The sequence below is a fragment of the Mesoplodon densirostris genome, chromosome 16 (assembly GCF_025265405.1).
Source record: "Mesoplodon densirostris isolate mMesDen1 chromosome 16, mMesDen1 primary haplotype, whole genome shotgun sequence".
NCBI classification, from domain to species: Eukaryota; Metazoa; Chordata; class Mammalia; order Artiodactyla; family Ziphiidae; genus Mesoplodon; species Mesoplodon densirostris.
The window spans coordinates 80082511-80107519 of NC_082676.1; the positions used below are offsets into that span (position 1 = coordinate 80082511).

The 25009-nt window shown below is 40.5% G+C and overlaps 1 protein-coding gene across 1 annotated transcript in view; it reads right to left on the reverse strand.

Moving 5' to 3' along the window:
• SEL1L2 (SEL1L2 adaptor subunit of SYVN1 ubiquitin ligase) overlaps positions 1–25009 on the reverse strand; it is a 43852-nt gene that overhangs the window by 7816 nt on the left and 11027 nt on the right. Inside the window, exons 3-15 of the mRNA XM_060078471.1 lie at positions 22225–22278; positions 21750–21809; positions 21583–21664; positions 20231–20385; positions 19524–19580; positions 16219–16287; positions 15266–15343; positions 11393–11455; positions 10741–10828; positions 6001–6149; positions 4689–4854; positions 4496–4570; positions 181–353 (exon numbers count right to left, since the gene is read on the reverse strand). Of these exons, the coding sequence (XP_059934454.1) occupies positions 181–353; positions 4496–4570; positions 4689–4854; positions 6001–6149; positions 10741–10828; positions 11393–11455; positions 15266–15343; positions 16219–16287; positions 19524–19580; positions 20231–20385; positions 21583–21664; positions 21750–21809; positions 22225–22278 (1269 nt within the window). The remainder of the gene's footprint in view (positions 1–180; positions 354–4495; positions 4571–4688; positions 4855–6000; positions 6150–10740; positions 10829–11392; positions 11456–15265; positions 15344–16218; positions 16288–19523; positions 19581–20230; positions 20386–21582; positions 21665–21749; positions 21810–22224; positions 22279–25009) is intronic.

Here is a 25009-nt window from a genome sequence, read left to right on the forward strand (position 1 = left end):
TAAATTCTACCTCATAGGGTTATATCAGGATACATAATATGTGTTGGCATGTGGGAGGGACTCAGCAAATATTAAGTCTTTTTCTCTACATTGATGACGTCAATGAAGTGTAAAAACATTATAAATTTTCCTTCCTGTACAGCTGCCGTTACTAGGTTGGATTATTACCAGCACAATTACCTTTGCCATACCTAAACCATGTTCATACATATAAGCCAGGTTGAACATGGCTTGTGCGCTGTGATATTTGTTGGCTGCGATGCTGTAATGCGTGGCTGCTGTTTGATAGTCTTTCTTAGTCCCGTAGCCATAGTAATGGTAATCTCCAATTTTCACTCTAGCGAATGCATTGCCTGATAGAAATATTAGAATGAGAAGGAAAATAATAACTCAAATGATCCATGTGTAGTTCCTAGTAAATCATTAATATCAGCCTAATGATAATCTATATAAAAAAAGAAAAAAACACTCAGAATCCCAGAATCAGAATTAGATATGATTTATGGATATAACACACAATACTAGCTGTCTTTATTGTAGGATAACTCCCACAGTATAGTACAAATGTTCTTAAAGAATAAAAAATGATCAGTTTTACCTTTTAGATTCATTTTTTGAAGGTAGGTCAATTCTTGGGAAACTGGCTCCCACCCTTCCTTTTCTTAGCCTTCACTCCTGAAGCTCTGCTCTCCTGCATCACCAGTTTCTGCCCCTGTTCTAGTCCCATGAGTCATCCAAACACACTTTGGTATCTTCTATGAACAAAACCAAACCTTTATCCCATTTCTTTATCCCATGGCATCTCCTTGTAACTACTCCCCATTTCTCTGTTCACGTCACACTCAGCCTTTTCAAAAGGGTGTTCTACGCTCACTGTCTCCAAAGCTTCTCCTCCCACATACTCTTCAACCCACCCCACTCTGGCTTCTGCTCCCTCCTCCAAGAAACTGCTATTTTTAAGGTGGTCGATAACCTCCACGCAGCCAGACCCCCGGTCACTTCCTGTCCTCATCTCACTGGACCACTAAGCAGCACTGGAATCACTGGCGCTGTCTGCCCAAGCCCTTTCTTCTCTTGACTTCCCTCCTGCCTCAAAGGCCTGTCCTTTTCAAACCCTTGCCTCACTCCCCCTCTACCCAGCTTCTAAATGTTGGAATATCAAGGGCTCGTTACTGACTCCGTTTTCCCCAGCTCCTCTCCCTTCTTTTCTCTCCTCACCTCCCTTCCCCTCCTCTCTCCTCCACTCTGCTCTATCTCAACTCTCTTTCCAGGTGATCTCATCTAGCTCCATGGCTCTATGTTTCCTATTTCTGAACTTGTATCTATATTCCATCTCTCTTTAAGCCCCAGATTCTTACAACTGCCTTCTTGACTTCTCTGCCTGGATCTCAGACTTAAAAAAAAACATCCACTAGAGATTCTTAACTCCCTGCTACCCCATCCCCCAAACAAAGTCATCAGTTCCTTTCCTCTATCAGTGCCAGCACCACCATTTTTCAGGCTGTAAATCTAGGGGAATTATTCCCAGTTCTTTCCCCTCACTTTCATTATCAAATCCATCAGCAAATCCTGTTGGTTCTGCCTCTAAAACACACCTGTTTCTCTCCAGCTCCTCCACCATCTAGTCTAAGCCTGGAATACTACAGCAGCCTCCAAAATGTGCTTTTAGCTACACTTTTCGATCTGTTCTCCACACAAGAGCCAAGATGATCTTTTTCAAATGTAAAATCAAATCACATTATTCCCTGTGTTAAAACCCCCAAGCGCTTCACTTTGCACTTGGAATAACATCCAGATTCCTTACCTGACCTACAAGTTGTGCCTTATCTGTCTTCTGCCTCCCTGTCTGGGCTTACCACATGTCACTTTCTCGGGATGCTCTAGCCTTCTTAATATTCCTTCAGCACACCGAGCTCATTCTTGCCTCGGCATCCCTGCAGTAAGATTCTTCAAGCCCCTCTGCCTGGCATGTTTGCAGTTCCTCTGACTCATCATTCTGGTCTCACTGCAAATGTCGCTTCCCTTCTAGAGCCTTCTCTGACAACTTGTCAGACTACATCTCAATAGTTATCCATCCCATCTCCATGTTTTATTTCCTCACAGCATGTATCACTCTTATCTTATTTGTTTACTAGTTTATTTTCTCTCTCTCTTTCATGAGAGAGAATTTTGAAGCTCTTGATCACTGATATAGTACCAGGATGGGAATGGTACTTGATGAATATTTATGGAATGAATGGATAGACAGGGCAGGAAACTTTTTAGAAAATGCTTTCCCCAGATGTTAAGTATTTTATAATCTTAGTTTCCAACAAACATGAAAATATTCAGGAGTAGAAAAAAATTCACGTGATTTTTTAAGATATGAGACTTCAGTCTTTTGAAGGTCACTTAGGGATGACCTCTAAGGGAATCTTTGGGGCCCATGTTTCCACTCACTAGGGCTATGTTGATTGAAAAGATGAGGGAATGCTCATGTAGGACATCCACTTCAGCTGTGGCCAACCCCGCTGGCACAGTCTAGGCTTACTTGGAAAAAGGGAAAGTACCCTGTGTGGTATGGTCTGATGTGTATCATTAAGGGCTATAGGACTCCTTCCAAGTTTTTCTTCCCATTTGACCTAATGCAAAGCCTAAAATTTTTTGGAATTGATTCCTTTGGGTTCTGAAGTTCTTTTAATCTTCTGGAACCCTATACTAAAATGTAATACCATGAGCCGTCTTTAGTTTTCTTGGAGTAGAAGTAACGTCGTAAACTTCTTAAGCTGCCAAAGATATTAGTTGTCAGGGTTTGCTTCTCAGGTGCTTCAAAATGTATAGGTAGCTTGGGGTAAGACCTCATAGAAATGATGTCCAGGAGAGGGGCTCAGAGGGGCCTGGAGAGGCAAGAGACCCCTTGAGCTCTAAAGAGAAACCCACTCCATCTCTAATTTTGCCCAAAGCTATCTTCCTTTGACCCCAAGATTCCTTCTGCACCATAGCCACAAAAGAACAGGACTCTGCATTTTCAAGCTTTGCAAGCAGTAAGCAGGACCCCTGAGGTCTCTAAGAATGAAAGTTTGTGAACAAGCAGATTCTCCAGAGGATTCAGCTCCACCCTAATTAGGGGACTGACGGTGGGGGGGCCGTGCATGTGGCAATCCTGACAGGCTCCTAGGGGGTCACCAGACAGTGGGAGGGATTTCCCCTCCAATTTCAGAGTCACAGGCTGGTGGCTGAGTCCTTATGGTTCAGCACCCTCCTCACACTCCTGGAAGAAACATCGCCAATGACTGATTGGAAACCTAACTTCCATTACTAGATTTCCTAAGCTCAAGACAGCCATTCAGCAGCCACATCTTTGGAGACAATCATGCCTGACCTCTCTGGTGACACACAATTATTTTTAGTGGTCTGACATTTTTATATTGGTGAATTCTGTTTAATATTAATGTCCTCTCATTTTCAATGTCCCTTTTCCTTGATGCAATTTCCACAGCATTTTCTGGCTTGGAATAAACCTGTATTTGTTACAATTCAGATGATTTGCCATAGCTGAGGGGTTGCTGGTGTTGTTTCCTTACTCCAAACATTTTAGAAAACAGAGACTTTTCTTTTTTTAGGGAATTTCTCACTAAAATCACACAGATGGCTTGCTGCTGCAGTACCGGCTCAGCTGGACCTGAGAAGGCACCACTGTGACTTTTTCTTCTGCCTCATATTAGCATCAGCTGAGAATTGTTTTTATCCCATTCAATTCTTATAGAAAAGGGATGATTCGGCCTTAGCCTGAGATGATTTTAAGAAACTTAATTGGAAATAAAATTGCCCTCTTACCGTAAGAGAGCACCTCACATATCCAAATGCCAATAGTGACAGCTTTGCAGAATCTCTCTGCTATTAGTAATATAATTTTAGGGAAAGAATGGAATGAGACATAGTGATGCAAATGCCACCTGCCACTGCTTTCCCACCAGCGCTCCCTACGGTGGGGGGAGGATCTTGCTAATTAATTCTTCTTTTTTTCCCCTGATGCTACCATCCTAATGGTTATAATAAAGATCTGAAGCTTGTGGTAATCCTCAATGTGATATTCTAAAAGAAAAATCAAACAAGTCTTAGAGCCATAAGTAATTTAACCTATATAAACTCATTGAAACATAGGTCATATCTCTGATAAGTTCAGAAAAACTCAGCAAATGAGTGACTGAAGCCAGACCAAGAAAACTGATTTCTTGAGTAAAACTGCCATGTTTCAAACAACCATTCTGGTGTCATGGAGACAGAGCCATAGAAAAATTCCTATGGTTTGCTAAACTGGAGACCTTGAGAATAACAAAAGAAGTTCCTGGAAATGACCTCTAACCAAAGACTGACCCTAATATCAGTTTGAAATACCACCTCCTAGATATTCTGCACCTTTCTGCCTATGTGCCCAAGAACTCAGCTGGAGAAAATCAGATGAATAATAGTGGACAGGGGCCAAGTAGTGCTCATTTTTATCTAAGTTCTGTACCTTGAGTGGCAGCTCGATTCCATAGGAGAAGTGCCATTGGATACATCTTCTCTTTTTCAAGGATTTTAGCTTTTTCTAAAAAAAAAAAAAAAAAAGGAGACATTCCATTAGGAAGGCTTAAAATACCCCTACAGTAAAGTCATATATGCATATGTATGATTGGGGAATTGCAGAGAATTTTAACTTATCTTACTAGATTCCAAAATGAATGCTGAATTGCTTTGAGCTACTTCATAGCCCATTTCTGCAAGTAGTGCATATTGAACAAGAGAAGAATCTATATCACCATTCTTATAGGCAAAGTATGCTGTCAGGAATTTCTCAGCCCAGTGGCCTAGTTCACAGACACCTTTATAAAGCTGTATATACAAAGAGAAATCAAGCAGACTAGTTAGCCAATACACTTCATTCCAGGTAAACGATAAATAACCTCAGTCTTCAGTTCCTGACGGCTGGTCAGGCAAGGATTTTAGGTCTAAAGGCTGGCTTTTGAAAATTATTTAGGGTGAGGTCTTAATACCTTTCATAGGCACGAAGATTACAGGTGTGTGTATTTTTTTGTCTTGAGCTTACACTTCCTGAGGCTTGTTTTAAATATGTGTAAATGAACTTTTCTGACTTCGGGGCTATTTGGCAGGACAACAGAATGTATCGACTTCTGTTTTCTAATAAAAGGGATTTTCTGGACGCTGCTGCCCTGCGAGGGTGCATTATAAGGCTGCAGCTGATGTGGAGAAGAGAGAATGAAGGGAAGACAGTGCCTGAGGGTGTAGGTGACATAACCGTGAGGGAGGTGTGCAGAGCTCTGTGGGGACAACCGGCAACTTAGTTGAATAGCCCTTATGTAACCAAAAGAGGTTAACCATACATAATTCATTAGGAATTGGCAAAGGAGCAAATCTAAAGATAGATTATTAGCTGGCAGGTTTTGAAACGAATTTCAGAGGGGCCAGGTTGCAACATGAAGGTATTTATATTCGTGCAGGGGAAGTGTTTAATAAATCAATGAAGGACATTAAGGTCCTAAAAGCATTCTTTTGAAAACTGCATCACTATCCCAGGCTGAAAGAATTCACTTTCTCAGTTGTCTTCCAAATCATCAGAAAAACCTAAGGACCTGGCTTTCTGGGAAGAAGTGGGCTACATTTTCTAGGCTAAATCAAGCCTTTCATGTCCCAAGTCGCAACTCCCCATCCTACTAGAAGTGCCAAATTGCCCTGGAGATTTGATTGAAAGCTGAAACAGAGCTCCATAACTGAATTCTGAGGCGAGCTCTGAACCTGATGAAAAGCCAGATGCAAGACAGGAGGGATCATTTCTCTTCCTCCCTTTCCCAGTCTGAGTTACATCACTGCTTTTCCTCCCTGGCAAATGTCAGTGTTCACACTGTCAGCTGGAAGAAACAAGATAATATATATAAAATCAAAGACACCAACAATCTAAGGACAGTATCACCTCCTCTCTGTGATAAATGAAAAGTGCTTTAGAAATAGCCCATGATTTACCTCCACAGCAGTTCTGCATGATCTTAACACTCCTGTTCCTGTGGCGTACATCTTGGCCAGGTAATAAATGGCGAGGGGCTGCCCACTCTGACATGCCAAGTAAAAATATTTGAAGGCAAGTTTATAATCCTTCCATACTCCAGAGCCAGCTGAAAATGGAAATTATTTTGAGCCACCCCTTATTTACATTATTTTTTACATTATAATCTATGGATGTAATGCTCATAGTGATTCCTGCTATTTTAAATAGGATGAGAAAAGCCAACCAAAAGTCAAGCTACTCTAGATCTACTATTTGGGGGAAAAAAGGTTGAGTTAGATTGTAAGTAAGAATATGGAAATGTATGTTCTCGACCCATTCAGAAAACTGAAGGAGATGGACTGTTTAGTCTCATGAAAACATCTCCTCAATATGGTATAACTGCAATTAATGAAAAGGAGACTAAGTGGTAGTCTCTGAGGACCAGAAGGCCCTCCATGATGTGTGTCACCATCCCGGTCATCCTTCCACACCAGAAGACCAGTATAGCTCCTCCCAGCCGTAACTATGGAGTTTGGAGCCAGTAAATCCCAGCTCCAGGAGGCCCAGCTCAGACTCAGCTCATTGCTTGGAGCAAGGAGAGACATTTGGAGCTAGGATGGAGAATCAGCTACTCCCAGCAGCTGGGATTGTTGTCCTGGCTCTCCCATTATTCCTTCTGTGACCTGGGCACCCATAGGCACTTCATTTGCAAAAGGAAGGGCTTTCACTAGGTAGTTCTGAAACTGCCTTCCAGCTCTAACATTTCTTAGCCTTTAGAAGCAGTGCCATGTTGCTGCTAAGAGCAAAGGCTCTGGAGGCAGGTCACTTGGGTTTGAGTCCCAGCTCCACCAAGTGTGTGATCTTGTGTAAGATGTTTGACCTTGATATGGATCAGTTTGCTCATCTAGAAATGGTGGGCTACCCCCAGATGTGTTGAGAGGACTAAATGAGTAAATACATGTAAAGACTTAAACATTAGCCATAACTATTACTCTTATTCTAGATGCTTGAGGAATCTGATAGACCCTGGGCCTGGGACTTGGAATAAACTAGAAGAACAAGGCTATCTTAGGCAACCTCCCAAGACCATAGAGAACAGGCTCTCCACCTGGGCTATTGTGGAAAATGCCAGCTGACCTCTTGGCCAGACCTGTCTTCTTTTTTTTTAGGTACGCGGGCCCCTCACTGTTGTGGCCTCTCCTGTTGCGGAGCACAGGCTCCGGACGCACAGGCTCAGCGGCCATGGCTCACGGGCCCAGCCGCTCCGCGGCATGTGGGATCTTCCCGGACCGGAGCACGAACCCGTGTCCCCTGCATCGGCAGGCGGACTCTCAACCACTGTGCCACCAGGGAAGCCCCAGACCTGTCTTCTTGATGAGGCAGTCTGCTGCTGCCCTTGCTCCACCTGACAGGAAGGACTCAGCAGGGTTACTCAGGTGTGCTCAGATCTCCTGACACGTGTCTTGGCCACTCTCTCTCTCTCTCTCAGTCCCCACAAAGATTATTACAAACCTTCATGGCTTTCTGAGACCACCTACCCCAACCCGTCTACCTTCGCTCTCAGAAGATGACTTTGTACCTCTGAGCTCATGGAGGGAACCCTCACATTATCTTTCCTCACTTGCCTCTCTCCCCAGATTTACAACTGCACCATCTATTCCACCGTCTCTCCAGTCTTTGAGGGTGAGAAATCCCTCCTCTTCATCAAAGCTAATGAGACCCCCACCTACCTGGACCTGATCAGATACTTTCAGATTTGCCACTGGTCAGATTAGATCAGAAATGCCACCTAAATATTCCCAGAGCCTCTTCATCAGTTATCTCATCTCCCCCATGACACATTAACCACCTCCACTGGCTGGCTCTCTTTTTTCTGCCAAAAACTATACACAGGTCTCTCACCATCTTAAAAACAACTCCCTCTTGATTCTCGGTCCCCCTCATGCTACTATCGCCCTTCTCTCCTCCATTTAAAGGCACACTACTTCCAAGAATATTTTTACCCATCTACTTCCTCACCTTCCATTTACACCTCAACCCACTGTATCTGGCTTCCATCCCAACCAGTTCAATGACCTCACAAAATCCTCCTTATTGACAGATCCCACAGATACTTGGCCCTTTCTTAGTTTTTTTTTTTTTTTGAAAAGTGAGAACTAGGCCTTTCACTGAATTTCAAAGGGGTGCTCATTCATTTACTCTTTCTTGAAAGTTCTATCCCTTGTCCTACTTAAGGTCACCTCCTCCTCACCCCATTCCTCTGACCATGCTTTTTTTTTTTGATTTAAAATTTTATTATAATATTATTCAAACATATAAACCTAAATTTAGAAATAAGTTGTTCACACTTGCAGGCCTTATTCAACAATAAATATTTAAAAATCAAAATGGACACACAAATCAAATAAAAACATAGTATAAGTTAACAGCATTTGTTTAACATGACAGATAATGTTGTTTGTGACAATAAATCACTGATGTTGAATTTAATATTAATATGATGAGGCTTCATGTCAGCCTCCATAATTTTCAGCATTTTGGCTTCACTGTTTCCAATGCAAAAAAAGGTTTACTCGCATAAATATGTCGTACAAAATGAAATGTAAAACTCCAAGGATTTGTTTGATAGCTCAGGTTAGTCTCATAATTTATCAAAATTCTTCCAGCAAGAAATTCTTACATGCCAATTTAAATTAATTGCTAAAGATTAGCACTAAGGTTAGTATTTTTAGGGAATTAAAATCTGCATTAAATGGGAATTTAATCCATTTATTTCTGGGAGTGGAAACGATTTCTTTATACTTATGATAATGTTTCCTGCTAAATTGGTATTCTGGAAGAAAAGTTAAATATTATTTTCGAAACTAAGTATTCAATCAACAACAAACATTTATTGAGCAGATTTCTCAAACCACTATGTGCCCTGTGAACACAGATCTCTCATTACATTTTTATATTTGAACTGCCAGAAACCTCTCTTGCTGTGGGATGCCATGGAATTATTTGGCTTTCACAATGGCAGGCATTAATGCAAGCTTGAACACTAAAATGGAGTAGCAATACTCAGTGTTAGGACAATCACCAGATGATGAAGAATGTGTTCACGTTGTTTGTTAAAGATCATCATTCAGTGTAAATCCACATGTAAAATTCTGGTTTGAAATTCATGGTTTTTTAGCAATTTTTAGCTCAATGCATAGAACTGCTCAGCAAATAATAACTATTTTATTATTGTTGTTGCTATTTATTTATTTAAAATATTGGTTGGCAACATAGCCCAAAGAAAAGGGACTGGTATCAGAGCAAGCATTCTGAGTCTCTTTTTCAATCTCATGCTGACTAGCCAACTCATCATGGATACCTCTGTATTTGAGGTTCCTATCCATTAATGAGATTGAAACCTTCTAGAATTGTTGAGAAGATCGCATGAGTTTAAAATGTAATTCAACTGATGTATATTATGCAAAAGCCCCAAGGTAAGTCATATGGCATCATATGCCAGTACTCTGAAAATCAAATAATGCTGTATACACCTTAGATATTCTTTTAATAGACATGAGCCAATTTGGAGAAAATAAATTTCTCAAAAATAAAAGAAAACCCACTAGGAATAGAGCATCGAATCATTGCCCCTGGACAACTTTTTGGTTATTTTAGGACCAAACTATTGTGATTTTTCTCAAAGCTTTCTAAAGCTTAGAAAATATTCAGAGAAGGGATTCTTTACCTGGAATTCATGGATAGGCTTCAGGGAATGTAAGTTTCTGAAATGTATCCAACATTTTTTTGGGGGTGTGTGTGTGTGTACACGTGTCCTTACACACATATCTGAAGGGGAAGGTTTATACTTCATCAGATTCACAAAGGTATGTATAAGAACCAAAATGTATATGAACCACTGTTTTGAAATAAGACTCTTAACCCTTAGTACCACTTGAGAATTAACACTTCACTTTGATCTGAAACTCGGATGTTTTTATGGAATCATTTTTCTGGGAATAGTGCTACAGTATTAGTCCTAGCCATAATTGTGATGCAAAGTATTAGTCAACTTAATAAGGATAGTTACATTTTTTATCTTGATCAAAGATAAATGAGGACCATAGATTAAACAATGGCATATATTGCAACCATTGAGCTGATGCCATTGGACTGTGTTATTTGATTTGGAATTATAGTATTATCTGGCCCAAAATAAGGAGCACCACCTATCTTGGGCCAGATAATACTATAATTACAAATCAAATGGCCATGCTTTTTCAGTCTTCTTGTGACCACTCTTTCTCTGCCCATCTTTTCAACATGGCACCAAGGATCACCAGATTTCTCACCATGGCCCACTCTCCTTCCTCTCACACTCTGTCTCCTTTCCCTCTGCAACCTCAGTTACTCTTACTAATGCCTGTATGTTGATGTCTCCCCAAATCTTTCTCTCCAAGTTTTACCTTTCTTGTGAGTTTCATACTTGTTTCTGGGCTGTGCACTGGGTGTCACAAGGCACTTCAAACCTAAAATTTTCAAAGGTGAGGTTTCTGGTTGCACCTCATTGCCTCCTTCCCCAAATGTCCTTTTCCTCCTGTCTTCTTCAAATTCCTCCTCAAATTGCTGCCTGAATGTTCTATCTAAACCACTTACACCAACCCTTTGATTTATCTTAAAAAAGGAGCAGACTTTGCATTTATCATTCTAAGTAAAGCAGCCATATGTGTAGCACTTACAGTAGTACATGAAGCCTAACTGAAACTGTGCGTTTGGCCATCCCTTCTCTGCAGCTTTCTGAAAGTATTTAAGTGCTTCTGCATAATTCTGCAAGATAATTACACTTTGTTACTCAAAGGTACATGCATAACTCCATGGTAACAATTGCCTTCCACATTTTTTAAGAGCATAGTTAGTGCCCTATGTGATTTAGGTTAATTAAAGTAGTATCAGAAGTATTATACATTTTATTTCATTATTATATTAGATTCTATTAAGAAATAATTATCTTATTTTCATTGTAAATTATGTCTTTTCCTACATTGACAGTAGGTTTTGTTAGATATTGGGGGAAGGTCACTCAAAAGACAGAAGTTAAAGTAAGAAGATAAATTTCTGTATGAAAAAAATCCTCACGGCTTAGAGGATTTCTAAGGTTACTTAGAATCTATGATTCTAAGATATAATTAGGGTTGTTATTCTTGTCACAAGCTTGTTCTATGTCTCTTTGGCAAATATTTCACTGAATTATTTTATTCTCTATTACCAGATATGATACCTTGGCAAACCACGTAATAGAGACTAATTCCTTTAGATTAATCAGTGATCATGAATTTCACCCTAATAAATTGCTAGAAATGTTGAAAAAGATAAGAAAATTATTTAACTTACCACAGGAACTCCTTTCCCATAAAAGTAAAGAAGACCGAGCCCATGAAGACCAATGGCATTGCTCTGGAACAAGTTTAAGAATCCAAGTAAAGTCCCAGAAGAATTCACCATACGGAAAAGTATTGTAAAATCATTCACAATATTTGAAATGCAGCCGGTAGGAGATGAACTAAGGCAGGTGAATCAGGCAGTTGGTGTTATTCTGACCCTCTCTAGCTTCTCCTTTCACACTTTCATAACCCACCTCTGACTAGAAAAGAGGGAGATGAAAGTCAAATCTTTCCTCCAATCTTTCATTCAGCATTTATTTAGTGCTTGTTTTGTGTGTGACTCCGTAACAGGCATTGGGCAGAGGTAGGAGGTGAAAGTCAAAAGATCAATAAATCATGATCCCTGCCTTATAGGCTCCTGGGCTCTGAGCCACTAGGTAGGACCTCTTAATCATGTCAAATGTGGTAAGTCCTATAGTAGAAACAGATAAAGAGTGTTGTGGGCACCTAGAAGAGGGAGGCTAGGTGACAGTGGGTGAGACTAGGGACTGAGCAGATTGAGTTGTCGGAGGTGTTGACATTTGAGCTGGGTCTTAAAGGATGTGTAGGAGTTTTTCAGAAGGGAGAAGTCTATCTAGACACTTGTTACCTACTTTGGTCAAAGGAGGTTGACATAAATGGCCAAATAACATTTGGAGACTCTATGAATTTCAATCTAGCTCTTATGGATGGTAAAGCACTGTTACTGCTTGTAAGGTTTATAGTATTTCCTCAGGGACTTAAGTTCTGATAGAAAACTCTCCAAATTTCTTTTTACCACTTAAATGTATTTATTTGTAATTAGTTTTAATAATTTAATAATTGAAATGTAATTATTGCTGATGCAGCCAGAATATTCCTCGGTGATACAGGAATAGCACATAACTAGAGAAGGCATAATTCAACAACTATTTCAAGACTCCAAACTTTGAGCCTATGCATGTCAAAGGGCCAGCTATTGTAAGAATTCTTGAGGACGGTCCACCTGTATTTAAAACAGCTGGTATATGTCTACTATCCTCTTCCCTCTTCTCCCCTGACTACATCTACCTGTGGTTCCAGGAGTTTTAGGATAGACTGCCCTGGGGATAGTAAGGCCTGGTGTGATCCATGTGGTAAAGTCTAGTGAGTCTGTCTCCTTTTAACTATCTTCATTTAGATGTTGAGAAAAAAATGGGAGTGAAGGGAAATGAGAGGAAGGAAAGAGGAAGGGAGAAGGAGGAGAAAGGTTAGAACACTAGGGACAAATTTCTTTCTTTCTCTAAGAGAATCCTTGGGAAACCAGGGGCTCATTGGATGACTCACCAACTGTTTAAGGCCCAGAGTATCTGTTTAGAATGTTCAGCTCAGGAGTGGCCAACTCAGATACCTCCAGAGCCATGCAAGTAATGTAAGAAGTACATTAAGCCCAGTGATGGGGGAGTGGTGGAGACTGAGGCAAACCAGAGAGCACCTGCCCTGTCCAAAGGCAGCAGCACTTCCCCGGCTCTCTGCTGCAGCCAGCTGTCATCACGTGGAAAGGCCGCCTCATGTGGACAGTTCTTCTCATTTTCCAGGAAAAGCTGGACATCCAGATTTTGATATGAAATTTCCTAATTTTTAAAACTTTTTCTGAGCCAAACAAAATATATGTGCAGGCAAATCACGTCCCCCCCACCCATACATAACTTCTGCCTTAGGGCTCAATGCTCTTGCTCAGGTTAACTGACATGAACTTAGGGACCAGAAGGTCATATTTGGCAAATATTTGATGAACTCCCTACAAGGCATTAAGACCGCTGGCCTCCTCTAGGTGAAAAGACTTGGCCTTCAGACAGTAGGAGGAGAGAAGGCACGGGGTAGAAGCAGTAAAGTGTCTAGCAGTACACAGAGTGAACACAGGGCAAGTTCAGAAGAGGGAAAAGATGTGTGCCAAGGGAGTAGGTGGGGGCTTTGTGGAGGGAGAGAGGATTGAGCTCTGCTCTGGGGGCTGGGTATTCAGAATGGGGGATTCTGGGAAGGGGGGAAAGAAGTGTGAAGATGGGGATGGGCCTGATGTGTTCAGAGGTGTGAGAGAGGAAACCAGAAGAATATGGTCCAACTTGGGCCCAACATCACACAGGACAACTGTTCATGTTTCTGAGTAAGACACAAGAAGTCATAGAGTCTATAGCTTTGCATCCTGGTACTGATATGACTTAAAAACAAATTTAAAAAGCAACAGTTTAAATAAAAGTTGTAAAAGAAGAGTATGGGTGTGCAAGAGTGAGAGGCAGAAGCTCTTTACTTTGATAGTGACCCCAAGTGAGAAATCTAATAAACTGTCCAGGAGATGGTAAAGGATTACATGGCTATGTCCACCTGATGCCATTCATAATAATGACCTTAATTTAGATTTCCTCCATAAAGGAAGGTAGCTCAGGTTTAGAACACGAGTAGGTCAGATCACTACTGGTTACACAGCCCTTGAATAGCTTGGGGGAGCTGGGTTAATTTACACACTCAGCTCCCTGGCATTATTCCTTTGCGCTGACAAATCAGCATTATTTGCCCAGTTACGTGAGATCTTCCTCTGTTACATTATCCCACCTCTTTTTCAGTCTGCTCTCCTTGTCATCCTAATCTAATGGTACTCTGGATGACTGTCTTGCTGAGCAACAATTTCATATAAATTACATGGGAGAGGAGCCGAATACCAGCCTTCTCAGTAATTTAAACCACAATAGCAGCAGCTCCGAGGTGCTAGTCATTTATAAATAGGCTCCTGAAGCAGCGTGTGGGCTTCTAAAAACCGAGAACAGTTGAAAATATTCTCCATTTGAGTACATCTCTACTGCCTGTGTTGCTGTAAGACAGTGGAAGACAACAAAAGGCTTCCTACTGTGCAGGATTAGAAAGTTTATCAAGGCTGTTCTCCAGCGTTAGGTTGGTGAGTGTTGCCATGAGGACGTTCTTTATGCACTACAGGGGTTTAGGGGAGTCTGCTAAATTTCACCTGACAGATATCAGCCTCACTGATTTAGGAACCAAGGCAAGAACTTCACTGGCAGGAGCCACACTACACTATTTCTATATTTCCTCACAGATCCAATCCATTCTGCCTTGGATATGCTTTGAACTTCATTCTACGTTACTGGCCCCAGACTTCGAAAGATAATAGCTGACACACAACATTTACTATGTGCCAGGCACTGCTTTAGGTACTTTACAATATGAGGCATATAACTATTAACTCACTAAACCCTGACAACAACAATATGAGGCAAATTTTCCTATGTTCTCATTTTATAGATAGGAAAATTGATGCACAGAGAGGTTAAGTAACTTGTCCATGGTCACACAGCTAGTAAGTTGAAGGACTGGCATTCAAACCAGGGATTCTGTCTCCAGCGCCACCCTCTCAATCATATTGTCCTGGCTGCCCGACAACCTTCTGCCTGAGCCAGAGCCTTTGGGTAAGATCAAAGGAGAAAAAACTGGGCATTTCTTGGTTGTCTTTGTACTCAACTTACTGCAGCTACCGACTGAGTTTTCCCCTCCTCGGTCCTCATTTTTGTTTCCTGTTTCCTGAGCTAGATGGCCTCATCTACTGCATGGGGGAGGGGAGAGCTGAGCTTCTGTCTGGCCTCCAGCTAGGACAGCACAAGACACTGCCATTTTCCATTTACCAAGAAGGCGAGACGTGTCTCTGCCTACTCCCACCCCATATTTTATTGTCAACGATATTTTTCTTCCCCGGGACCCTAAACTCCTCCCAGGCCCATTAGTCTGGCATGGGGTTTTGGACTTAACTCTTCAGCACCAGTCTGCATGTAATGAAAAGCAAGTGTTTTAATATGTTTACAGAAATGGGCTGAATACATACCTTATTAGCTGCCATAGAAAAGTATTTGAAAGCGGTAGCATTATTTTGTGGTGCTGCAACATTCCCTTCTAAATACATCTACAAAAAAATAAAATAAAATAAATGAAAAGGTGTAAAAACTAAGGAATTTGAGGGTGATGAAAATCTTTGAGAACTACATAGAGGTGATGGTTGCACAACATGGTGAATGTAGTAAAGGCCACTGAAGTGTACACTTTAAAATGGTTAATTTTATGTTATTTGAATTTCACCTCAATTTTTATAAACGGAAAAACTAAGGATACAATCTATTACATACATTCTGGAGTGCCCTTGACCAAGGGCAAAAAAAAAAAAGGATCCTATCTGTGTTTTTTCATGCTTCCTTGCATCTAAATTTACTGTATGTAGCCCTCTGGAAGCAGGGCACTTGTCCCCATGGTTACTGATGCAGACTGGCTGCAGGGAGCCAAGGACAGCACACAGGGGTGTTAGTAGTCTTTGAAGGAGAGAAGAAGATGCCTCTCCAGAGGGACACTCCACAACAGCTCCTCCCATCAGTCAGGGAGGAGCTGGGTTTCGGTCAGTATGGAGCTGGTTCTCATTCCAGGGATGGAGGAAGGAGGTACCTCGATGGGTGGAGGCCTGTCCCAATCTTTGATGTACAACTAGCCCAGATCTCCTGTTACCCACCAAGGGCTCAACAGAGGGGCTCTGAGCTACACTCAGCCAGGAGCCCTGGGCCACATTCACTTTCAAGGCGGCTTTTGGTGCCCTGGATAAAGACCACTATTGTATGGGGCTTCTTCCCAAACTGTCACCTCAAGAATGCTACTCTCAGTTTGTAGCCAAATGCCCCACTTAGCTGCTTCCATGAAAGAGGTGTGCAGCCCTGTCACCCTACACTGGGTTCAATTAGCTGGTACTATGAGGCTTTAAGAAATGAAAAATATTGGTCAAGATGAAGCTTGTACCTTTCCTATAAATGCCATGGCATTTGCACTCCCAGCTTTTGCTGCCTTTAAGAAGTAGTATAATGCTTTCTGGAGAGAAAAGGAACAACATTATTGACAGTAATGAACATATCATACAAAATAGCTTTTGAACTAAATTTTATTTCATTCAACATGCATTAAAAACTATCTATGAAATGCCCACTTTGTTTAAAGCACTACTCCAAGTGCTATTTCAATCACAAACCTGAAGATTGGGAAATAAATACATATATTTCATATATATAATTTTAGAACGTTAGGGCTTGTTTCTCACATTTGGAAAGGCATGATAGGCATGTGGCTTTGTGGAGGACAGATAAATCCCAGCTGCCGAACTAAATACTCCATTATTTTTAAAAAGTACACTTGTATGTTGTCAGTATGTACTTATTGCATAAGACAGTTTGTGTAATTGGCAGAATTGGATATACAGCATCCTAATGTTTATGAGGCAGAGGGAGTAAGACTAGACACAGCTGGCTGCCTGCTGAGCCCAGGTCTTTCTGCAGAGGTGAACTTCAGGCCAATTCTTTCTAAATCAAACTGAAGGGGGCCAGCAAAACCTCTGATTCTCTCTGGATCATAACGTTAAATGAAATGCTCAGTCTAGAACGCATGGGAGCTGACCTGTCTCTTGCTGCCTCATTCCTTAGGCCTCATCCTGACCTTCCATCAGTTCTCTTCAGAGGCCACATGGAGAAATAAAAGAAATAAGCCCCAGGAATGAGAAATGAAGACACTCTCCAAAGTGTCTTATTAGGACACAACTCTTCTCTCTTTAAAAAGCCTTGGGCTTCCCTGGTGGCGCAGTGGTTGAGAGTCCGCCTGCCAATGCAGGGGACACGGGTTCATGTCCCAGTCTGGGAGGATCCCACATGCCACAGAGCGGCTGGGCCTGTGAGCCATAGCTGCTGAGCCTGTGCATCCGGAGCCTGTGCTCCGCAACGGGAGAGGCCACAACAGTGAGGGGCCCGCGTACCGCAAAAAAAATAAATAAATTGTAGAACCTTTGACTGTCATGTGAAAAGCTTGGGCCAATTGGCTGGAGGATGAGAGCATGAAGAGAGACCCAGTCATCTTAGCTGTCACAGATGAGGCCATCATAACTAGGCCAGCCTTGGCCAAAACTCTAGCTAACTATACATGTGTGAGTAAGCCCAGGCAAGATTAGCTGAGCCTGGACCAGACCAGAAGAATTACTCAGCTGAGCCCAGCCACAACTACTGACCTGCCAAAATCATGAATTAAATAAATGGTTGTTGTTTTAAGCCACCTAACTTTGGGAATGGGGTTTATGATGGCAGCCTAAGCTAACTGATATATAAGCCAATCAGTCTTGATACCTTGACTGGAGTCCTCCATGCAAGTTCAGATTTATTAGGCTGGGGAAAGCAGGAAGGACCAGCTTGTGCTTGCCCAACTACTAGGATGGTTCTGGAATTAAACCAGCCTTTTTAGATGTCTGGATGGGAAGATTGGGGCCCAACATACCATCAGAGAATTTGGAGAAACCTGAGTGATTATATCATTCCTTCTTCTTGCTTTACAAATGAGGAAACTCGATTTCAATGGCTGCGTTTTTTTAATTTGTGTTTTGTTTTTGCCCAGGTCAAGAGTAAGCAGAGTTTAATGAAAAGAGCACAGGCTTTGAATGTGGAAATCCTGAGTTCAAATTTTACTTCTTAACAATCTTACTACCAAGCTGTGAGATTTGAAACAATTTACTTCATCTCTCCAGCCTCAGCTTCTCATCAGTAAAACAGAGATAATGAATGTGAATGAGCCCACAGTAGAGCCTGACTGGGCTCCTGGGTGATACCCAACTGCCTAGCTGTTGCCACTACAGCACCAGACTCTTCTATTGCCAGCCTTGGGATTGCATCTCATTCTCACCTAGAGGCAGCTACAGCTCCCATCTGGTGTTCATGGTGGCTAGAGCTGACTGGAAGTATTGGGTTGGCCATAATATTCATTCGGGTTTTTCCGTACCATCATACAGAAAAAACCCGAATGAACTTTTTGGCCAGCCCAATGCTTAGCTTTGTGGGATCTTATGTACTCTGCAAAGCTTAGTGGGCATTCCGTATAGGCATGGTTTGGGCACCTTCACAATCAAATTTTGTCTTTATGGAAAATGGAGAATTCTTCTCAGTTATGCATCTTATAGTTAACAGGAGAAACTCATTGCAGGCTTAAATCTGATGTTGGAATCATGTGAATCCAGAACTTCTCATCTAAGAAGCTAAAACCTTAGTTATTGCGAAGATTTTAAAAAATCTGAAGACCTTCAGTTGAGCTGTCTTGGGATGCATATGCTTATTTCAATTGTTACCTATTTTATCACATTTTATAAAATTAACTTTGACATTTACCTAATGAGTATAGTACCTCATATAAAACACAAACTATGGTACCAAAGGTACATTCATAAAATAAAATATAAAGTGAAACAGAAAGTAATAACAGATCAGTCTTTTATGTAACTGCCATACAAAGTAGTTATTTCTATTGCTTAGCCATTGTGACTATGTTGAAATAGAGTGTGTGTTCCTTTGAGACAGTGAGCACATGGCTTGTATAAAATGACAAGGGCTGCAAAATCATCTTTTAAAAGAATCCCAGTTAGTTCCCCAGATCTGTGGGGATCTAGGGCCTTGAAACCACAATCAGGATTACGACAAGATCTCATCCAACGTCTTTGGCATCTTACTGAGGAGGATCCTGTGTAGGTCAAGTTTATTTGCTTTTTTCTCCACCATAAATGTGAATTGTTAATTAATCTTTTAACCTCACTGGGATCAGGTAAGATTAAGCAAAGTGATTGAAAGGAGATTTGTAAATGTATAAAGATGATTAATAATATACCTAATTATATTGGAAGCAGTCTGTCCTCTAATCTAGCCAAGTGGGGTTGAGGCGTTAACTCCCAGGTAGACTTTCCACAGCTGGCCTTTGGGAATGGGTGTATCCTCCTCACCTAACCCCAGTTCAACAGTGAGTGTGGGTGGGAAGAGAGACGGTTCAGTGGGACCATGGAAACTCCCCAGCCCCAGCTACTCCTTCACAGGCCTCTACCCCTTTGTACTTGGAGACAGGTAGGAAAAGTGCTTTCTCTAATGAAATTTGTTCTTCCTCAAAAACTGGGAAGCAGATCTGACCAAGGAAGCATCAGCGGGCTTTCCCTAGCAACTCTTCCACCCACCCTCTCACCTTTCATGGCGCTGCCAACCTCTCTCACCATTATCCTTCCCACCCCACATGACTGAAGCTTGAGATTGACTTACATAGTAATCCTGATCTAGACCTTTCCTCCCAGTTAGATGTAACTGTCCAAGAGATACCTAGAAATGATGAGTTTTGACAATTATTTTAGCAGTAATATTCATTTCAATAAAGAAAAGAAAAAAATTACTTGATGATTTTAATGCAGTATATTGATCCAGTTTGCTACAATTGGCATGTCTTAAAAAAGAAGCAGGAAACCGTTCCCAATTCTGTGTTTTATTGGGTAAATGGTTGATGTTGGTCATATGGCTTCCGCAAGGCCAGAAAGCTGGCCTGGTGATGTACAGCAACACCCGGGCATGCAAACCTAGTGGCCTTAACTCTTGGTTCTCAAAGGTCACACAAATGCTGTCCTATTTCCATTCCCATTTCCAAAGACAGGGTATTTCTGGATCCTGGTAAGAATTCATTCATATTAAAACCAACATTGGATGGTACTTTTTTTCTATAATTACAATCTAGTTCTTTTTTGTAATAATTTTTTTAGGAGTAAATGCAAAAAACAATGCCATTACTATTGCAACTGGCTCTCCCATAGGCTATAAGGAACTGAAAGATACAGACACAAAAGGAGTAGAACAAAGAGGGGGTTCTCTTCCCTTTCCCATTCAGGATGGGGCATTGTTAACCCTTCTAGGACTCAGAGAGAATTAAGCCCTTTGTAATTTGCATGTTCTAAAAATTCAAGCTCATCTGTATACATTACTTGTATCTGAACATCTCCTCTTTCGGCCAAAAATTTATAGTATTGGTATATGTCCCAGTCCAAAATCTCACTGTTAGAACTCAGATTTTCAGGACTTTCCGTTAGTCTCACTTTTTCCACTGGAACACCTTCACTTTTTTCCAATTTGTCAGCAACTGTGAATAGAAACAAGCCAGAGAGTAGCCAGAATACACAGACTGTAAGAGACAACAGTCAGCTTACAGAAAAAACTATTAGGCCTATTCTCTTTAAATTGTGCAGAGATCTGGTCTACTAACAGAAAAGAAATACCCTTAGGAGATAGAAAGTTGCTAATTTTGCTTATTTGGTTCTCAGAAAAGTACAAGACACTACTTATTTTTTGCAGCCTATACAAATATTGTATCAATATATGTAAGACCCTAGCCAAGCAGGCTCAGGAAAGAAGACAGATTTCAGAAGAAGGCAACCAACTCCTTCTATCACTCACTTTTACTGGGTATATTGAAACTACAAAACAAGAGTAAGAACCGCTTCTTAATTATTTCCTATGGATAGTCTGAAAATAAATTTTAAATATGGTTGAGTAAACCTAACAAAATACACAATTTGAAATATATCTGATAATTCCAGTTTCATTAGGCATACAAAAACATCTTGATATATATAACATCTTTAATTCAAAAGTAATTTTTTTCTTTCTTTTCTCAGATCCTAATAATGTCAAAGATGTAAATTCAGATGTTATTCTGATCATAGAAATTAACCATGGACTTTACCCTATTCACTTCTTGGAAGACTTTTATTTAAAACTCTATTATGTAGTCTGGTTCAGTGATGTTGCATGAGGAAATATTACATGCAACTTTGAAAATGATTCTAGGAATATATATTAACCTCATGCTCTGTGTTTTGTAGACAAAGGATAGGGTAATAGAATAATGGTTACTTGAATTGTTCTCAAGTGCAACAATAGAGATTGCCAAGGTATGTACCTTACATCCATTTCTTCAGGAATTTTTAACAAGTCATCCCATATTCTAAATGTTAGAATTACAGAAACTGCTTAATATTTATTCATGTTATATTTAAATTCTCAGTTTAAGGAAAGAAGATCACAAGATCAAGTAAAATAGAATTGTTTGGCGACATGAACTAACAAAAATAAAAGATGAGTACAATCATTTAAAACTTTTGGAAAAGTAACTATTAAGAAATCAGAAACTCTACATTGTATTAAAAGAATTGTATTATAACCGATGTTAAAGCACAGTCTTTAAATACTTTCATAAATATTTCAACTAGTATTGATTTGTTTTTTTAATTGCTTGGCAAGTCTCTTTATCTTAAAATAAATTATGTGGATTACTCACTGTAATCTGCCACTTTCTTGTAATGACTTAGGGCAACTTCGCAATTCTGTAGAACACTGATTCCTGACAAATATCTGTACCCCTAAAACACATATAAATTCTTAGTATTTTGACAATGCTATATTTATAACACACCTATTTGGGCCCAAGAATATTTAATTACAAACCAAAATCATCTGGGATATCATGCTTCCTCCAGCGCTTCCAAGGGTATAATATATCAGTGCCTAAAGTTTAAAAAAAGGTTATTCGACATTTAAATTTGAAACTCAAACCCAATCATTGCCTTTTTATTCCTAACCTTGAACTACTCCAAAATAAATTACAAATTTCATTCTCTTCCTCTGTAAAGATGGCTGCCATTCACTGGGGGCTTATTGAGCTCTGGAGTCTGTGAAAAGGGGATTGTACATGATATTTTATTTAAACATCACAAAACCCTTATGAAGTAGATATTATCTGAAACTTGATAATATGGAACATTAAGAAACAAATGGCATTAGGACCCTAAACTTCTCTAACTATTGAGCTGTGCTCTTAACCACCACACTAGAGTGAGCCCTTCAGTTAAAGAGTAGACCCTCTATTCAGTGTCCCTTTAAAACGTCATTTTTGTTCCAGAAAAAAATAGAATGACCTTACCTTAGTTTGATTGTATTCCATTCCTATTCCACAAGAAGACAAAAATCCTAATGCCTAAAGCCCAAAAGAAAAAGAAGAACTCAACAAATCCATTTATTTTACAGCTATTCTTACCTACATTAGTAAGGGGTATTTTAAATGTCTGCTCTATAATAATAAGGCTGTGTAAAAAATTAACCGGAAACTTGGTGGCATAAAATGACCATTTATTATGCTAAGGGTTCAGTGGGTCAGAAATTTGGCCAAGGTAGAGTGGGGATGGCTCTTCTCTGATCCAAGATATGGGAGCCTTAGTTGGAAGACTCAAAGGTTAGGGATGCAATAATCTGAATGCTGGTTCATTCACATGTCTGGCAGTTGATTCTAGCTGTTTGTTGAGACCTTTGCAGAGACTAATGGCCAGAACAGCAACATGTGGCCTCTCCTGTTGTATGAGCTTCCTCACAGCATGGTAGCTGGGTTCCAGGAGTGAGCATCCTGAGAGAGAGGGAGCCAGGCCGAGCTGTATCCTTTTTATGACTTAGCCTTCAAAGTGATGTAGCAATACTTACAGCAAACTCTATTGTTTGAAGTAGTCACAAGCCCACCTGCATACAAGGAAATGGAAAATAGACTCTACTTTTTGATGATGTTGATTAGGGGTCTGAAATAGCATGTGGACTGGAAATATTACTGTGGCCATTTTGGGGGGGGAAATGCCATACTGCTCAACAAAAGCCAGAAGAGTGTGGAGATATTCCACTTCCTCTTAGTTATTAATCTTCAAGTCTAACACCTATTCCATCTGTGTATTCTTTTTAGTACAGAATATGTCAAATATGAAAAAGCAAATAAAGTAATATAAAAAACCCATGATCCATCACCCAATCATTATCCATTGTCAGTTTGCCCAATCTGGCTTCATTGATATCCACACTGATTTTCTCTGGCCATCCAGTTTATTTTGAAGTAAATCTTGGACAATATATATTTCATCTGTAAATATTTCAGTATGTGCCTCTGAAAGAAAGAACCTTTAAAAAAACAAAATCATAGGGCTTCCCTGGTGGCACAGTGGCTGAGAGTCCGCCTGCCAATGCAGGGGACATGGGTTCCTGTCCTGGTCTGGGAAGATCCCACATGCCGCGGAGCGGCTGGGCCTGCGAGCCATGGCCACTGAGCCTGCGCATCCGGAGCCTGTGCTCCGCAATGGGAGAGGCCACAACAGTGAGAGGCCCGCGTACCGCAAAAAAAAAAAAAAAAAAAAAAATCATACCATTATTCACTAAAAACATTAATATAAATTTGTTAATATCATTAGTCAGTATCTATATCTACCCAACTGCCTTATAAATGTTCTTTATTTTTCTTTTAACTTTTTCTTTTCTTTTTTTAACAATTTGTTTGAATTGGGATCCAGATATGGCCAATACATTGCAACTGAGTGGGAAGTCTCAAGTCTTTTTTAATATCTAAGTTTCTTATCCATCTCTTTTCTCCTTGTAATTTTTTGTTATTGTTGAAAAAACCAGTCACTCCTCCTATAGAGTTATACTTAGCCTGGATTTTGTTGATCACAATACTGTATTTTCTACAGGCTGGCAGTCAGATTTAGAGGCTTGATCAAACTTAGGTGTAATGTGTTTGGCAAGACTGTCTCATAGGAAGTGTTATGTATTTCCATCAGGAGGTATATAGTTTCTTGTCTCTGCTTTGTGATGTTAGCAGCCAGTAATGACCACTGTGTAGGTCCATTGACTTATTAGGGGTGGCAAAAAGATACCAATCTAATTCTGTCATTCCTTCCTCATTTATTAGCTGGAATAATTTTATAAAGAAAAACTTCCCTTGGTCTCCTATATTCTGAGATATAGTTTGTGAAGAATAGTCAATAAATGTTTGAACCTGTCTGTTTATCAGTTTTCAAAATAATGAGAGTTGGTTCTCTAACATCCTCCAAAGTGATTAAAGAGTGTTGTTTCGGGCTTCCCTGGTGGTGCAGTGGTTGAGAATATGCTTGCCAATGCAGGGGACACGGGTTCGAGCCCTGGTCCGGGAGGATCCCACATGCCGCAGAGCAACTAGGCCTGTGAGCCACAACTACTGAGCCTGCGCGTCTGGAGCCTGTGCTCCGCAACAAGAGAGGCCGCGATAGTGAGAGGCCCGTGCACCGCGATGAAGAGTGGCCCCCGCTTGCTGCAACTGGAGAAAGCCCTCGCACAGAAACCAAGACCCAACACAGCCAAAAATAAATATAAAAAAAAATTAAAAAAAGAGTGTTGTTTCTAAGTATCATTATGAACTAATGGATTTAAGTACATTTGAGGTATTTCAGTCCATTGTGGTCATTATTCATCTTCATGCTCAATTGTTCCATCTTTAGTAATTCGTGGTTGTTCGAGCTGCCGGACCAGGGATTGAACCCGGGCCACCGCAGTGAAAGCGCCGAGTCTTAATCACTGCACCACCAGGGAATTCTTATCCTAGTATTTTCTGACAGCATCCTTGCCATCAAGTAGGATAAGATGTTTCAACATCACCTTGTACATTTCTTGCCCCACACCCGGAATTTGACATTTTCTAAAGATTCTTCTTTCTTTTCAGTGGGAGAGGACTTCTGTTGTTAAGCATAATTCCTTTTGGGGGGGAGAGTTAATATCTAAATTTAACTTTTTATATATTTGTTATCAAATTAAGAGATGCATATGTATTAAAAATTAAAATTCCAATACTTCTGAGGGCTTAAAATACAAATATCAATGCCCTGATCCTTTCTAGGCTACTCCTTATTTGTCTCCTCAGAGAT